The sequence below is a fragment of the Esox lucius genome, chromosome 19 (assembly GCF_011004845.1).
Source record: "Esox lucius isolate fEsoLuc1 chromosome 19, fEsoLuc1.pri, whole genome shotgun sequence".
In the NCBI taxonomy this organism is placed as follows: domain Eukaryota; kingdom Metazoa; phylum Chordata; class Actinopteri; order Esociformes; family Esocidae; genus Esox; species Esox lucius.
Genome location: NC_047587.1, coordinates 34,352,382 through 34,369,892, shown reverse-complemented (window position 1 = coordinate 34,369,892; position 17,511 = coordinate 34,352,382). Strand labels below are relative to the sequence as shown.

Here is a 17,511-nt window from a genome sequence, read left to right as displayed (position 1 = left end):
ATTGGTTGCCATGCCAAGCAGTATGGCTTCGCTGTAATCTCAACCTCTGTCTAGACATTCTTCAGTAACAAGGATGAGGAGTCGAGAGGGCCTTATCCTGATTTAATAAATACCTGCAGGCACACAATCCAATCACAGACATTGTTGACAGTCTGCAGCTAGCAAACCAAATCCATTTGTACCTCTCTTTATTATTATTTTTACTGCACATAGTCCAGGAGTGTCAAATTCATTTCGCCCTGGGGACTACATTTGGTCTTTACTGAGGTCCGGAGGGTCGCACTTAAAATGGATTATAGAGTTTTTCCTTGGTGTACAAAATAAGAAGTAGCCTCTGTCCATTGCTTTTGCAATTCTCTATCCTCTTTGACTGTCTAGCTTTGTTTCTATGATTGTTAGCAAGCTGAACAGAAAGAGGCTAATAACTTAGGTCCATTTTAATTTCTTCACCGTTTCAGTGGGGTTTTAGAGAAAGAAATCAACTCATGCTCTCTCTGTCATGATCCAGGCAACACCCCTGGGTTAAGGTTTTACTTGAATTAACACACTTGTGTTGCCGTGTTTAAATACCAACCATGAAATCCTCTGAAGTTACAAAATCTAGTTTAAACTAAAAGTACACATCAGCTTAAAATTTTAAACATTGCTGTAAGTCACTCTGGAAAATAGCTTTATGACTACAGGGGCTCTCAAAATGTATTTACCCTCCTACGACATCCTACTGTGTTACAGAATGAAATTTGAATGGATTTAATTACAAAGTTTTCCCACTGATCAACCCAAAAGAGTCCACAAAGTCAAAGTCTCCAAATTGTTTTAAATGAATACAAAACATAACATATTCATTCTGTACTTGCATACATTTGGTCTTCTATCTGCCACCACCATGCTTAATGGTAGAGGTGGTGTTCTGAGGATGATGTGCAGTGTTAGATATGCACCAAACATAGCACTTGGTGTTGAGGCCAAAAAGCTCAATTTTGGTCTCTTCTGACCATAGAATCTTCTTCCACTTGATCTGAGTCTCCAACATGCCTTCGGGCAAACTCTAGCCGAGATTTAATGTGAGTTGTATTGTTTTTGCGGCTGTCCCATAAAGGCCACTTTTGTGAAGCACTCAGGTTATTGTTGAAGCTCAGCCATGGAGAGACAGTAACTCCTTAAGAGTTTTCATTGGCCACTTGGTGGGCTCCCAGACTAGTGCCCTTCTCGCCCAGATACTCAGTTTCTGAGGACCGACAGTTCTAGACAGATTCATACTTGTGCCATTTCTAGATAATGGAATTTACTGTGCTCAGGGGATATATAATGCCTTGGAAATGTTCTTCTATACTACCTTTGATTGGTGGAAATGTTTTTTTTCCCCAGATTTGCTTTGAATGTTCCATCACCATGTTCATGAAGTAGTTTTTGCTAGAAATTGTACTAACCAGCAGTGGGACCTCCCAGAGATAGGTGTAGTTAATCTGAATCAGGGGCATCACCAGACCCGGGATTTCCGGGCTCTAGCCCCGGATGTTTTTAAATTAGTCAGCCCCAAGTGTTCTGCGAGCTGACATAAACACTGCAATGTAATAAATATTTGCAAGGCGAGCCGACAAGTGCTTCATAAATCATGACTTGAGCATGCGCTGTATATTGTCAGATATAACAAAAGAAACAAGCAACCAGAGCTGTCAAAACAAGCCCAAAACAATTAACTTGGAGCTGCAGATGAACCCCCAAAACCCAAAGCCTTTTCACACATACATGTACTATTTAGTTAGAGAGCGCTGGTCGGTCTACAGATGGGCGCAGCTATACATCACTTTCCTCTCGTCTGAACGACCATTGCCTCCTTTTGGGGGACTGCTAGTGCTGTAGAAGTGTAGAAAACAACAGCAGAAAATTGGAAAGATTACTGGTTCCACGCCTCAAAGCTTCTGCGTTTTGCGTGTCGAATAAGAGGCAAAACGCTAGTTTAAGCTTTTCTTTACTTCCCAAAAAAGCGAAGGACAGCAAAAGGAGAGATCTGTGGCTTCAAGCCATCCGCAGAGAGGGTGAAAATGGTCAACCATTGACAGGACCCATCCTGTCAACACGTTTATATCTGTGGCAAACAGTTATAATGTTAAAAGTCAAAGAAGTTCATGTTGATGCTGCATTGAAAAGGCAGTACATAGAACATTCTTAAAATTAACTTCCCTGAAGTGATTTTATGTCATGATTATCATCATTATAATCCCAGTTCAAAGTGTGTCAAAGTGCTGCATTAAGGCCATGATAAGAAAATGATAAGGAATTCAATCTTCAAAAATGTTATTAATCAACAGATGTAATTGTTCATTGGAAACTATTGTAGCAGTATATCATTCATTTGTAACCTACCTTATAGTTGCAGGGGGCTAGCTAGTTAGCTTGCTAACATGGTCACATGTAACGTCACATTGGCTACCAAACTACCAAAACAGCAAAATAAAGTGACAGATGTCAATAAGGCAGTTGTATATAGCCTATCAGGATATAACACCTCCGCCCACTGGGTTGGGTCGTTCGTCCACTTTGATGGAGGCAGACCGATGGACACAATCCCTATTTCTTCAGTTTTCTCTATATAACGACATAAAATAATTTATTTATATAATAATTGTTTGCCTGATTGGCCATAGTGTTGGCCTGATTGCCCATAGTGTTTGTGCTCTTAATAGCTAAAAAGCAGTATGGTTTTCTTATTTTGTATGAATTAATTGGCAAAGACGTCGGATTTGGTATTTACCGCCAGTCAAATCAAATGGGCTGTTCAAAGTACATGGATTGGCTGCTCTCATCTATAACGTTGCGGAGTAGCCTAACTGTAGTTGAAGTTACGTTCAACATCTTCAAATTTAGCGAACATGCAAAAAGAAAAAAAGAAAAAAGTTGGAATTACATCTCAAGCCAACCATTCTTTCACTAGCATACTACATAAATACTACATTTTCACAATGTTTGTGAGCACATTGATGGGGAATACAAAGCTAACGGAAATATTTTTGCCGTTGTTTGCTAACGAAAGTGAATTCATTGAAAACAGCTCTAGCCACGGAAATAATTTGAGGAAGGGAAACAGCCAGAATAGTAGCTATACCAAAATGCTAATTCTTATTTGGGCTTGTGTGTTGTTTTGATCATAAAGCACAGTAAAACTAAGAGCGAGTTTAAATAAAAGCTGTAATGTCCCCATCATCTATTGTCTAGCTCTGCTGCCTACTGTACATCTGGTCTATACCGGCTTCGACACATTATATATTTAAATATAACTTTATATATATAATTAATAAATGTTGTTGCTTTCAATAGATTCGAACTTAGGTCTTCCACACAAGAAGTACTGTCTTTAACCAGTACGCCACGGCATTACACATTTCAGCAGTCGATATTCTATTGAGGATTTTGTTAAACTGATTAACGCTTCTTATTAAGTTTACCTCCACTATAGCGTCTATGAACTGTATTGCTTTTGCCACTGGCCGTTTTAACAGCTTATTAGCCAGTAATAGGCTTACTAGTATCTACTATAACTTCCTAGGAATAATGATAAGAATTTAGCAATTTCTAATGAGACTGAAGATGAACTTCGCAATATAACTGCAATATAACTGCCAGAAACAATCGCAATATAACTTTATACAGTTTGAGTTAAGGCTTACTATAACGTAACTACTGTATGTTAAGCCAGCAAATGTGTTTGTCTATCCTGATCCAAAACGCATGCACGGAATGCGTACTTCAAAAATTCTCAAGTCGCAATATAACCGTAAACTGTTTTGTTTCAGGCTTATTATAATGTAGATACTAACGGTTTAGACATTTTTGTCTATATGGAATAATTCATAATGCGTACTTCGCTTTGCCTGCGATGAGATAAAAACGCGGGACCTATAGTTCTCAAGTCCACTTCTCTAACCACTACGCTATTTAACAAGAGGGGTAGGTCGGACACTCGCTCACTCTCTCACGCACGCACTCATGCACTGAGTAAGACATTCGCTCTTCTTGGCTGGCTACGCTTACGCGGTCCGGCAAAAAATATGGACGTAGTAACCGTGACGTCACCCATAGGTGTTTGAAGAACTGTTTTGAACTCATTTTTGGTGGAGATGAACGTCGCCATCTTGGCAGCACGTCAATATGCCTAACTCCCGGATAACCAAAAATGGGCAAAGAGGTGGGGCAGTTGCCAAGTGCATTTGAGGTGCCTGGTTGCTAAAACGATACCTACCTAGCTCCACATTACCAAGTTAGCAAAAGCTAAGAAGCTAAGCTAAATGCTACCAGTATGTTTCTCTGCGTTGCTAGTGGGTGGTGGGTAGCCAGTCACCTTAACGTTACCTACTTACATTTGAGGTAAGTTAACCTAAAGCTGTAAAACAAAACGTATGCTTAAAATGCTTCAGCTTTTTTTTTTAAATATATAGATTTTGTCAAGACGATGTTGAGACTTAAAAATAGATATTAGATTTTCACATAACTTTAGTTATGAGCATAGCCTGTATTGTTACAAGTCGTTTATTTGGATGTCACTTGATTATAACGTTACTTGTCAGTGACTGGAGTTAGCTGAGGCGATAACAAAAGGACAAACCGCTAGGAGTGACACGAGTGACAGCGCCAGCACCACACCTGTCACTCATTAAACCACGCCCACTAATTTTAAGACCCCCCCCCCTCCCCCACCATTGTCAAAAAGGGGGAAATAAGCAATATACACAAAAACTATTTTTTAACCAGGCTGTAAACATGTTTATTTCTGCTGTAAATTTGGGCATTTTGCCATAGAGATATATGGAGATTGCTCCCTTTTGCAGCCAGCTTCAAGTGGCCATTCGATTAATTGTAGTTTTTGGTACTTCCAGTTAGGTTTAAATTTTTAGCCTCTGTGTTTGCCCCTTGAATTACACACATGCAGTTCCTGAGCCCCTGGTTGTCTGAGCCCCGGAGTTTTGAAAGTCTGGTGACTCGCCTGACCTGAATTCATGTGAAAGACCTTGATTACACACAGGTGGACTCTATTAATCTAATTAAGTGACTTCTAAAAACAATTGGTTGCAGATTATATTTTTCTCTTTCACTTTATGGATTTTCTTCAGTTGATCAGTGGCAAAAACTCATTACTTGTTATAACACAAAATGTGGCAAAATCCAATGGGGGGAAATACAGCCACTGTAAAAATTAAAGTTGGCTAGCTTTTATTGATGGGACAGCTAATAAATAGCCATTCTTTTTGCATATTACCAGTTTCTAAGCATGGCGGGTGGGGGGGGGGGGGGGGGGGGGGCAAAATGTTTGGCATAACAAATAATTATAGGTGGCTTTAGCACAATAAGGCTTGTTTCTTTTCTTTGAGATAGTTGCCAATTGCTTGCCTATTTACCTCAGTTAGAACCTGTCTTGTTTTGCTCTCCAGACACATTACTTTCATGATTTATCAAAAATTAATTATGTTCATATCCAGGCAACACAGCCCCTTATGTTTTCCAATTAATTTTAGCAGGCCTACAGTATTTATCTAAGAAAGACAGATAACAACAAGCATTATATTAAAACCCAAGAATCAGTTATTGCAATCTCATATTCCCATACACTCTCTATTTCTAGATTCAGTGAACGTTCTTAATTACATGATAAAGCTCATTGGTTATTACCTCTCTCTTGAGTGTGTGGCAGGCTAGAAATGAACATTATCTGCAACATCAACATTAACATTGAGGAATGCGATTACTGTAATCAATCATATTTGGCAGCAGGCATGAGCAGAAAATGTGAATAAAAAAACTGAGAAGGAAGATGGTACATTTTCATGCCAGGAGACCCAGCTCTTATGCAACACCTTTTTAATGAAGATTATTGGCATAAATGTGTGTGTGCCCAGCGATTTGTTAAAAAAGCCCTTCCAACTGAGGGAATGCATGAGTGGACAGCACAGAGTTCTACAGATGACAGGCAGACTTGGCTGTGGTGAAGCTGAATCCCTTACCTTAATTGATCCCATTGGGCTGCTAGGCTTTAACGGGCCCAATCAAAACACAGGTTGAACACAGGCACCATGGAGAGGACAGCTGCTTGTCAAAGGCAGTGCAGCATGACTAAAGGTTGTAGGAAGCAGCCTGCCCTTCACAATCCTCACGTTAAACATTATGGAGGTACAATGGCAGACAAGCCATACATCCGAGCATAAGAGGCAATGATAACCTCACCTCAAGAATTCTCCAAATGTCAAACATATTTCACCTCCAGCTGCAGGAAACAATTCTAATGCCACATATTACTTTTAATGTGTTCACGCCTGTGTTGCATTTTGAACTTGAGTCCAGGTCCACTTTCCTTCAAATTTCTGTATTTTGTATCACTTCACTGTTGTCATTAATGCTTTCATTTTTGTCTTAAATTCTTCCTGATGACTTCAAACATCACTAGTTCTAGTCCTTTGATGTCAATGCTACATTACCATTAGTATCTACTCACAAATCAAATCTGTCAGTCACAACCGATTACCAGGAATTCCTGGAGACACAATATGAATATAGCAAAGCAATGTTTATTTCGCTACAGTTTTTGTTCACCCCAAAATGTTTTCCTTTATTCAGTGATGTAGTGTATGAAAGTTTTGCAGAAACTGCAGAAAAATACTTGTACGTTTTACATTTAAAAATATTTGACCGCATTTGGATGATCAGTTTTGCATACCTATTATCTAACCACAGCACCACTGATTGTATTGAACTATTGAATACAAATATACTCTGATGAACCAAAACATTATGACCACCTGCCTAACAGGCTGTTGGTCCTCTGTGTCCCGCCAAAACAGCTCCGACCCACCGGAGCATGGAGTCCACAAGACACAAGAAGGTCTCCTGTGCTATAAGGCAATGAGACATTAGCAGCAGATCCTTCAAGTCCTTAAGTTACGAGGTTGTGCCACTGTGGATAGGACTTGAACTCTTCATCATGCTCCTCAACACCTTGAACTCTTCATCATGCTCCTCAACACCTTGAAGTCTTCATCATGTTCCTCAAACCATTCCCGGACATAATGAGCAGTGTGGCAGGGCATATTGTCCTGCTCAAAGAGGCCACTGCAATCAGGGAATACCATTCCCATGAATGGGTGTACCTGGTCTGCAACAATGTTTAGGTAGGTGGCACTTGTCAAACTGACGTCCACATGAATGCCCAGACTAAGGATTTGCCAGCAGAACATTGCCCCGAGCATCACACTCCCTCCTGCGACTTGTCGTCTTCCCACAGTGCATCCTGGTGCTATCACTTTCCCAGGTAAATGGTGCACACGTACACAGCTGTCCATGTGATGTAAAAGAAACGGACCAGGCAAACTTTTTTTCACCACTCCATGGTCCAGTTCCAATGCTTGTGCCCATTGTAGGCACTATCTACACAGGGGTCATCATGGGCACTCCGACCTGTCGGCAGTTACACAGTCCCCTACACAGCAGGGTGCGATGCACTGTGTGTTGTGACTCATTCTTCCCATAACCATCATTAAACATGTCTGTGACGTGCCACAGTAGATCTTCTGTCGGTTCGGACCAGACCGGATAACCTTTGTTGACCTTGCACATTGATGAGCCTTGGGCGCCCCAATTCCCTGTTTGTGGTTTATCCCGCCTCGCACCACTGTTGGTAGGTGCTCACCACCGCAGCCCGGGAACACCCCACAAGCCTTGCTGTTTAAGAGATGCTCTGACCCAGTCATCTGGCCATAACAATCAGGCCCTTGTCAAAGTCGCTCAGGTCATTACCCATTTCTCCTGCATCCAACATGTTGACTACGAGAACTGATTGTTCGCTTACCATCTAATCTACCCAGACCTTGACATGTGCCCTAGTTAGGAGATGATCAACATTATTCACTTCATGTTTGAGGGGTCATAATTTTTTGCCTCATCAGTGGACATTTTCAAAGCACGAACAGGCTTTCATTGAACCAACAGCAAATGTAACCTCTTTTAAGTCTATGCTTCACTGCATCCCTATGCATCTTGTGTAAAAAAAAAATGCAAGAGTCTCCCTGTGATTTCAGGCCCTATGACGACACACATACAAAGACAGAAGGCAATGCCAGCCAGACAGCAAAAGTCAACCAGTTTTCAAGGACAGACAGGAGAGAAACATCAAACTGCAGATCCTGGCAGGCTAGCGCGACAGCAAGGTACATGAATTCTGTTTCCACCCAATGTCAAATGCATGATTACTCCTTTGTTATGTCAAATTACGTACTTGTTTCCTCTTCCGTAATAAAATAACAATGTCCATTGAAATAGTGAATGCATTCAGACAGGAATAGTGAATTCTCAAAGACAAACCTGTATGGTTTGAATTTCAGCATATTAAGAATATCTGAAATAATGAGTACAAGTGTCTGCTATCCCTGTTTATACAGCTTGAGTAAATAAAAATGGGAGATTTAATATGAAATGTTTTGTTTAAAAACAGAATTGGCAGTGGGGCATGATAATAGTTTACATCCTATGTTGAATTGTCCGTACCTTAATAATTTGTCCTGTTTTATTTCTTATACCTGATATACAAAACACAACTCATATACTGTCCCCAAATGTAGCATTACAAATTTTCTTTTGAGGGATTCAAATATTCATTCTGGCCCTTATTTTACATAGTTTATTTTTTAGAAAACTAAACTGAATATACTTTTTGTGATCCAAAAAGTATATACAGTATCTCACAAAAGTGAGTACACCCCTCACATTTTTGCAAATATTTGAGTATGTCTTTTCATGTGACAACACTGAAGAAATGACACTTTGCTACAATGTAGTGAGTGTACAGCTTGTATAACAGTGTACATTTGCTGTCCCCTCAAAATAACTCAACACAAAGCCATTAATGTCTAAACCCCTGGCAAGAAAAGCAAGTACACCAAGTGAAAATGTCCAAATTGGGCCCAATTAGCCGTTCTCCATCCCTGGTATTATGAGACTCGTTAGTGTTACAAGGTCTCAGGTTTGAATGGGAAGCAGGTGTGTTAAATTTGGTGTTATCCCTTTCACACTCCCTCACACTGGTCACTGGAAGTTCAACATGGCACCTCATGGCAAAGGACTCTCTGAGGATCAGAAAACAAAATATGATTGCCCTACATAAAGATGGCCTAGGCTATAAGAAGATTGCCGAGACCCTGAAACTGAGCTGCAGCACGGTGGCCAAGACCATACAGCGGTTAAACAGGACAGGTTCCACTCAGAACAGGCTTCACCATGGTTGAACAAAGAAGTTGAGTGCACATGGTCAGCGTCATATCCAGATGTTACCTTTGGGAAATAGATGTATGAGTGCTGCAGGCATTGCTGCAGAGGTTGAAGGGGTGGGAGGTCAGCCTGTCAGTGCTCAGATCATATGCAGCACACTGCATCAAATTGGTCTGCATGGCTGTTGTCCCAGAAGGGAGCCTCTTCTAAAAATGATGCACAAGAAAGCCCGCAAACAGTTTGCTGAAGACAAGCAGACTAAGCACATGGATTACTGGAACCATGTCCTGTGATCTGATGAGACCAAGATAAACTTATTTGGTTCAGGCGGCAACCAGGTGAAGAGTACAAAGACAAGTGTGTCTTGCCTACATTCAAGCATGGTGGTGGGAGTGTCATGGTCTGGGGCTGCATGAGTGCTGCCGGTACTGGGGAGCTGCAGTTCATTGAGGGAACCATGAATGCCAACATATACTGTGACATACTGAAGCAGAGCATGTTCCCCTCCCTTAAGAGACTGGGCTGCAGGGCAGTATTCCAACATGATAATAACATGATAAAACATAACATGATAAAACCCCAAACACACCTCCAAGATGACCACTGCCTTGCTAAAGAAGCTGAGGGTAAAGGCGATGGACATGGCCAAGCATGTCTCCAGACCTGAACCCCTATTGAGCATCTGTGGGGCATCCTCAAACGGAAAGTGGAGGAGCGCAAGGTCTCTAACATCCACCAGCTCCGTGATGTCATCATGGAGGAGTGGAAGAGGACTCCAGTGGCAACCTGTGAAGCTCTGGTGAGCTCCATGCCCAAGAGGGTTAAGGCAGTGCTGGAAAATAATGGTGGCCACACAAAATATTAACACTTATATTAACACTATTAACAATATTAACACTTTGGGCCCAATTTGGACATTTTCACTTAAGAGGTGTACTCACTTTTGTTGCCAGCGGTTTAGACATTAATGGCTGTGTGTTGAGTTATTTTGAGGGGGCAGCAAATTTACACTGTTATACAAGCTGTACACTCACTACTTTACATTGTAGCAAAGTGTCATTTCTTCAGTGTTGTCACATGAAAAGACATACTCAAATATTAGCAAAAATGTGAGGGGTGTACTCACTTTTGTGAGATACTGTATATATGCAATATTTGGTATATTCCCCTTGGGGAAATTATGTTTACAACATCATGCACGGATTAAGAGGCATTAAAAATGCAAGCCAAAGACTCCGTAATTGCCTACAGCTACAATACAGTCAACACAAAACACAGTCAATGTATGAGTGAAGTATATAATGACAGTTAACTTAATACCTGGGGGTTTAATGTGTGGGTGAGGCAAACATATTTTATTTTTAATAATTGAAGCACAAGTCATCAATATAGCAAGATTCCAATTATTTAAAACAAAGCACTGGCCCCCACATTCTCAATAGTAGCTCAGCGGGTGAAGAATGATTATGCATGACATTGTATTGTAAGTGGGGGAAAGTGACTTATAATGCCACTCCAGTCCCTTTTGCCAGCGGCATGCTTCAATTAATTTGTGGTGTGAAAGCCCTGAGAGCATATATGGAAGACATTGTGCTTTGCTTTCCCATTGCCTCAGATTTTGTTTATAATTCTGAACCTAATCGCTAGAGGGCAGTGTGGAGCACCACATGTTCAATGGTACATTAAGGGCCATGGCAAATTGCAGTGAATTTGGAACGACTCTGATTACATATAAAACCTGTATCTGTAAATGAAGAAGGTCCGTCACACTCTTTAACCTCTCAAATGATGGGTCATCGTAGGATTTTATGCAACCCTGGGAAGGCTGGCATTTAATTGAATTAAACCTCACACAGCAAGAGTTGCCTCACGCCACAGTTTTCACCACTTCATTTACATCTTTTGCGTGTCTAATCTCAATCTGAGCAACAGCTGGGCATCATTAGAGAGAGTTCATTGACTGAAATTACTGTCACACAGTCAGATTGAAAAGGAGCTGGAACTTAAGCGAGGACAAGAACCAGAAGTATTTGGACAAATTCAATATTTTTGTCATAGGTTTAGTATTTGCTCCCATATTCCCTGAAGACCTGAAGTAAATCAAACTTGTGATGATTTTGAATTCATTTTCACATTTTAAGTTCCAGATGATATTCTGCCTGGTACAAACTATGTATTGCGTTATACTGGAGTAAATTCTATTTAAAAAATAATATAATATTTCTAAAAACACCATTATGATATAATACTGAAATAATAATGTATTATTCTGATGCTGCCATTATGACAATACTAAATGAACCGTGAACATTTTGAGAAAGTCTAAGATCATGGCCCAACACTTGCTAACCTCTCACCATAAACAATAATTACGAAGCATTATGTATAATATTAATATTTATGTACTATGTATGCTCATTCATCATTATTCAAAAATCTTCAGGATTATCCGTAATCATGATAACATCCAAACTAAAGTTGTTCTCAATCATATGGTATTAGTGTATAGTTCATATAAGAGTTAGATAGCAAAACATACTGTATTACATTTTTCTTCATGTTAATATATTCTGACTCCTGGGTTTTGAGACCCAATGTTTTCTAAATCACACATAACATGCTAGATTGAGTCCTGTGAAGTGATGGGCTTGCCATTTTATCGATGGTGGCCGCCACCGTAAACACATTGCTTACACAAGCGGAAGGGCTCTCATTGCAGAGGCAGATGTAAAATGTCATTATGGATTCTCTGCTCCCCTGATGGCTTTTGTGTTCCCATTGATTCCCAGGTCTCCTGACGATGGCAGGGACAGACTCTACGGAAAGAGAGAGAGGATTTTGTGAGCTGCTTCCCATAGTCTATCGTCACCGCCTGTGTGGAGCGTACGTTGTCTTATCATCAGCTGTCCGTCCATTGTTCTGTTCAGCGAGTGAAGCCACGCTGCGAAACGTTACCAAAGGCCTAGGACTCCTAATACGGGAGCTGGAGCTAACATGGAACATATGGACTGCGATGCTGTAGTATTCCTTGGGAGACAGAACTTCTTTTTCAATTGAGTTTGGATAACTCTGAAGTGGGTCATCGTGAACTACTGGATCCGACCCAGCATAGACTTTGGAGACACAGGATGAGATTCTCTTTTGAAGTTTACGCTTGGCAACTCCTAGTGTTTTCACAGACCAAAGAAATAGATGGCCAACAGCACCATGTTTTGGAGGACACAGTATGCTGTAAGGGGTTTAGAAACTTCAAGTTGATGAAACATGCAATCCCATATTCCCACTCACACTATGATGACTGTATCCCACAAATGTACACATGTTGAAGAAAGGGACTTGTAGCCCACAGTAATTGTATACAAATTATTTACAAATACTGGACAGCAAAAGAAATTCAAAGGACATGGTGTAATTCGTCAATTACATTTTGTGTGGACTACTGAACTGTACTTGTGTACTCACTGCTCTATTTTGGACCCACATTAAATCAGATTTACATTTTCAATTGCTATATTTGGACGATTTGCAGTCAGCATGGCTGGTTATAGTAAAACAAGCAATCCATTTCTCACCAGGAAAGAGGAAAAGAAGAGGAAATCCGTCATATGTTTGGGGGAAAGAAACATTACATGTATTTTCAAAAGCCTAAAGTTATATATTTAACAGTTTTATATGTTGTATCTTTGTAGAAAACCTTATTTAACACATTGCCAATCATAAACTGTGGATACACAATGAGCTATGTCCTTTAAGCTATTGGTCTGTCTTGTTCATTTGAACAAAGTCAAGTGGCTCCTTTTCAAGCTGTTGAATTATTTTTTCATCATAAAAAGTCAATTATTTAACATGAAATGAATAGGAAAGTACATAATTAAAGCAACCAGACAATAGTACAGAGCCTGTTTCTGAAGAAAGGTCATATTTTCTATGTTTTCTACTTTTCTAGTCCCCAGTAACCTTTGTGAAAATGTTGCACAAGTTGGGGTTTTACTTTTGAAACCACATTCACTACATTAAATAGAGGGGGGAGACACAAGGAGACATTGATTTAACCACTGGTGACTACAGAGTTTGCAACCAAAGCTCAAAAGGTTACAACTTTCTCACATCTATGCACATTTTAGCAAGGGGGACCTTTTCTCACTCAAGCAAGCAAAGCTTAGAAAGAAACACCACTGAGGGTAGTGAGCAGTGCCTAGCGGCAAGATTCTACCACAACAGCTCAATTTAAACTTCCTTGTTCAAAATTGTTTCAGTATGAGCAGCACATACATACTGTGGAAGTTTTGTTTGTTTTAACAGACTTCATAGAAAAACATTGATTTACATCATTCAGGAAAAAATTCATTGAATTAAGTGTTAACTTCTTCATGGGCAAATTGTAAGTCGTAAACAATTGTCAGACGTCTTGGCTCATTAAGTGTGACAAGGTCGAGGTCTGCCAATTAAAGGTCTATTCCGGGATATTAAGCACACCAAATTCAAATGTAATGATTTGGATTTATAACATAGAGTATCATACAAATTAAATAGAAAGGTAATCTGGATGATGTAGTACACAAATGGATGATGTATTACACATTATTTTTTTTTTTGAACAAATCTTAGCTCATGAGCACCACTCTTACAACTACTGGCTGAAGTTATACAAAAACTCTGGAGTTCCTCTTTAAACACGACCATGTGTGGGTCACAGGCCGTGCTATAAAGTTATTTTTATTATTTACTTTTTGAGCCTTTAACATGTAGAGGGACAACTGTTAAGAGAGGGTCCTACTCTTAATAACTGACCAATAAGAACACATCAATGATATAGAAGGCAAAGAGAAAGTGTACACTGGCCACGCAGAATATCCAGTGGGTACAGGATGGAGGCTTGTGGATGGCATGGCACAAATGTCTTTTTAATCTTCCAACCTTCCTGTCACAAAAGGGTAGGAATGGTATGAATGGGGGCACTTTGACTATCAGGTTAGTAGCTTTGGCATCACACTTACTATGCTAGCTTATTGGGTGTGACAATTACAAATTCTACAATGACACTGGTTAGCTACATTGTTTAGTTGTTGGTCGGTCATGGTAGTTGGTCAGCTCATGGCATTGTTGTACGTTGCCTGATACAGACTTGCAAGCCATTCGTAGAAAGTGACGACAGAACCTGAGCAAATTTGGCCAGTTAACGTCTGTAACTTCACTATAGCAAGTATTGTAGTTAAAACGCACAGTTACCCTGTAATAAAAACATGTAACTTGTGGAAATTACATAGAAGTAAATGGAAGTATAACTTTGAATGCTTACCAATGTGCAATTTTCCACTACATTCAACAAGGTTTAAAGTTCTGTGTTTTCTCAGCTGTATCGTATTCAGTAAAAACAGTCTGGATGTTCTGACTCCCTAAGAAATTCAAAGCTTAGAGGCTCAATACGCTCCCTTCAAAATGTTCACAAAATGTTGTTGCGAAACATATAATAAACTTCTGCCATCAAAAAGTATAATCTGGGTTAACTTGGTTTACAGACTGAGATCACATATGTCAGCTGTCATTCCAGATGATTGCATATTAGAATCATTTTAAAGTGAATCATTTGTGTGCATAAGCCATTATGATAACATAAACCTCCTTCCATCCAGTTGAGACAAAGAAAACTGTTAGGTACACAATGGTGCATGCAATATCTACCTGAGTACTATAACATTTCTACGGTTACACGGGACATGTGTATTGAAGGTTACTTCAGCGGTACTTAAAAAATAAATTTCCTGTCTTGACAAATGGCCCCTTTTTGAAGGTTTACAGATGTCCTATCCAAGTGGGAGAATAAACACATTTGTACAATAAAGAGTACATTAAATGTATGTCTAAGTACAAGACAATTACACCATCTTACAAAGGCTTTATCTAATTACAATGATGTCCATCTTGAAGTTGTACCTACTCATAATTCACTTACAGTATATAGTATCACCCAACAATCTGGTCTTTATTTAAAGTGCACTTGAAATGCATCCAAATTAGAGGATACTGTACAAGCCATTACTGCACAGAGTATGTAAACCCCACATTTGTTGCCATAGTGCTCATAAGCTTCCATGTATTCCAAATTAAACCTTGACCTGGGGCAGCATCAACACCAGAGTACTAAACACAGCAGTGTCAATGAGGGGGCTGGTTTTCAGTTTGTTATAACTGTTCCGGTTTATGCAGGCTACTGTAGGTTTGGATACAAATTGGAAACATGGACATTTCTATCAAGCACTGCAGCAACTCTGCTTACAAATTACAATTTCCACCAGTTACATGTTGTTAATATGGTGTTAATTTCTGTTATTATTATTCATTACTGTGCTTGTTACAGTGTAATAACACTAAAAGGAACCCCTTCAAAATGTCACCCATTTACCAACTTTTCTAACGTTCTGCAATGTATCTTACTTCTTAAACAGCATATATTTTAATAAAAGGCATTGGGTATGACTAAATCAATGCACACATATGAACATCCTGTATCTGCAGTCAGGTTCAAAACTATTGATGTTCTTGAATTTATGGAGAACGTAAAAACATTTACCAAGATCATGTGAAAGGGTAGTATGCTGTTTTCTGGGTACTCAATCTTACTTGGAATTTGATCAAACAACCTCTGGATTGCAAGCTACTTGAAGTACCTGGTGCTCCACCAAGCCTGTGAACCCAGTGGTAATCAGCGTATACACATTTCCACTTTGCCTAAACAAGTATATATACAAACTTTATGTGCCTTTAGAAAGTATTCAGATCCCTTCACTTTCTCCATGTTTTGCTGTGTTATAGACTTAATTTCTCATTGGTTATTTTTATTATTTTTTTTGCAATGCACACATTACTCTATAATGATAAAGCAAAAATATGTTTTTAGAAATTGGTGCCAAAATATTGGGAACCCCCCAATATCTCATGTATTTAAGTATTCAGATCCCTTATTCATTACTTTCTTGAAGGGCCTTCAACAGCAATCACAGCATTGAGGCTTCTTGTGTATTCCTGTACTAGATTTACCATCTGGTTTTGGGCAGTTACTGTAGTTTGTACTTTTAGACCTTCTGAAATGTCCCTCTATTAGACCCACCATGTTAAATTGAATGGGAAGTGTCAGTGAACTGCAATCTTAGTGTCTCCTCACAGATGTACAATGGGGTTGATGTCCAAGCTTTGACTGGACCAATCAGCTATATTGACAGACTTGTCCCAAAGCGACTCCAGGGTTGTCTTGACTGTGTGAGTCTGGTCATTTTCATGCTGAATGATGGATGATGCATTTGAGTGTCAAGGCAAATATTCTGAATACTAATGCACAGGAGATATTATCTTTTTTTTTTTCAATAAATTGGCAAACATTTCTAAATGCATGTTTTTTCCCCCCAATATGGGGTATTGTGTGTAAATTGATGGCAAACGTTTTTTTTATTTGTTTTATTTAATCAATAAAAAATACAAAAAAAATTGGAAAAATTAAGGGGTCAGAATAGTTTCTGAAACCATTGTATGTAAGAAGCCTGTATATCTATAAATGACAGTGTGTTTGTTTTCTGATTTGAATTAGTTTAACATATTTTATAAATGTGTACACATGGGAGTCACACTTAAAAACAAAAAAACTACTGAGCTTTGAACCTAGAACTCCTTTGTGTTCTACACTACCAGGACTGTGATCATATTGACTAGAATCCTTAACTGAAGTTTACTAAAAGCAGACCTGATAGGTGATAGATAAGTATTCTATTATCACCGCCTAGCTAACTGTGTAAAATTCGCAGTGATCCAGTACATTTGAAACTGAGCATACATTAATGCTTTGGGGATATGAACTTTCAACTTCATTCTTGAGTACATCATTGTTTCTGCAGTGCCACTAGGTTATTACTTATTTCTGGGAACACTAATGAACATATTTTGAGAAAATAAAGAAATGGTAAGGCTTGAGTGCTGTACCCTGGGGAACGAAAATATCAAAGGTAGTTTTCGTTGGTACAGTACCCATGAACTCACATAGTATAGTTAAATATACTTGAGGTACTGCGTAATGTGTTATTTTTGCTACTAAATACATTGAATACGGTAAGATGTACTGGTGGAGGTTATTAGCATATGGTTTGGGCATGATGAAATAGAGATATATTTGTGCTTGCCGTCAGTAATTTTAGCAGATTAGGTGTTTGATGGTGATGCCAATGTAACCTAAATGCTTTTTGTGCAATTGTTTATTTTGGAAAGCAATATTTT

At 39.2% G+C, this 17,511-nt stretch overlaps 1 protein-coding gene across 2 annotated transcripts in view; it reads left to right on the top strand.

Moving 5' to 3' along the window:
- Window positions 1-16,644, top strand: part of LOC105028774 (chemokine-like protein TAFA-5) — a 92,136-nt gene extending 75,492 nt beyond the window's left edge. Inside the window, exons 4-5 of one of the 2 annotated variants that reach the window (XR_002196531.3) lie at window positions 8,064-8,192; window positions 12,039-16,644. Coding sequence is in view for 1 of the 2 variants with exons in the window: in XM_020044955.3 (XP_019900514.1) it covers window positions 12,039-12,047 (9 nt within the window). In the remaining variant the exon portion in view is untranslated. The remainder of the gene's footprint in view (window positions 1-8,063; window positions 8,193-12,038) is intronic. The other variant, XM_020044955.3, reaches the window with a different exon arrangement.
- The last annotated feature ends 867 nt before the right edge of the window (window positions 16,645-17,511 follow it).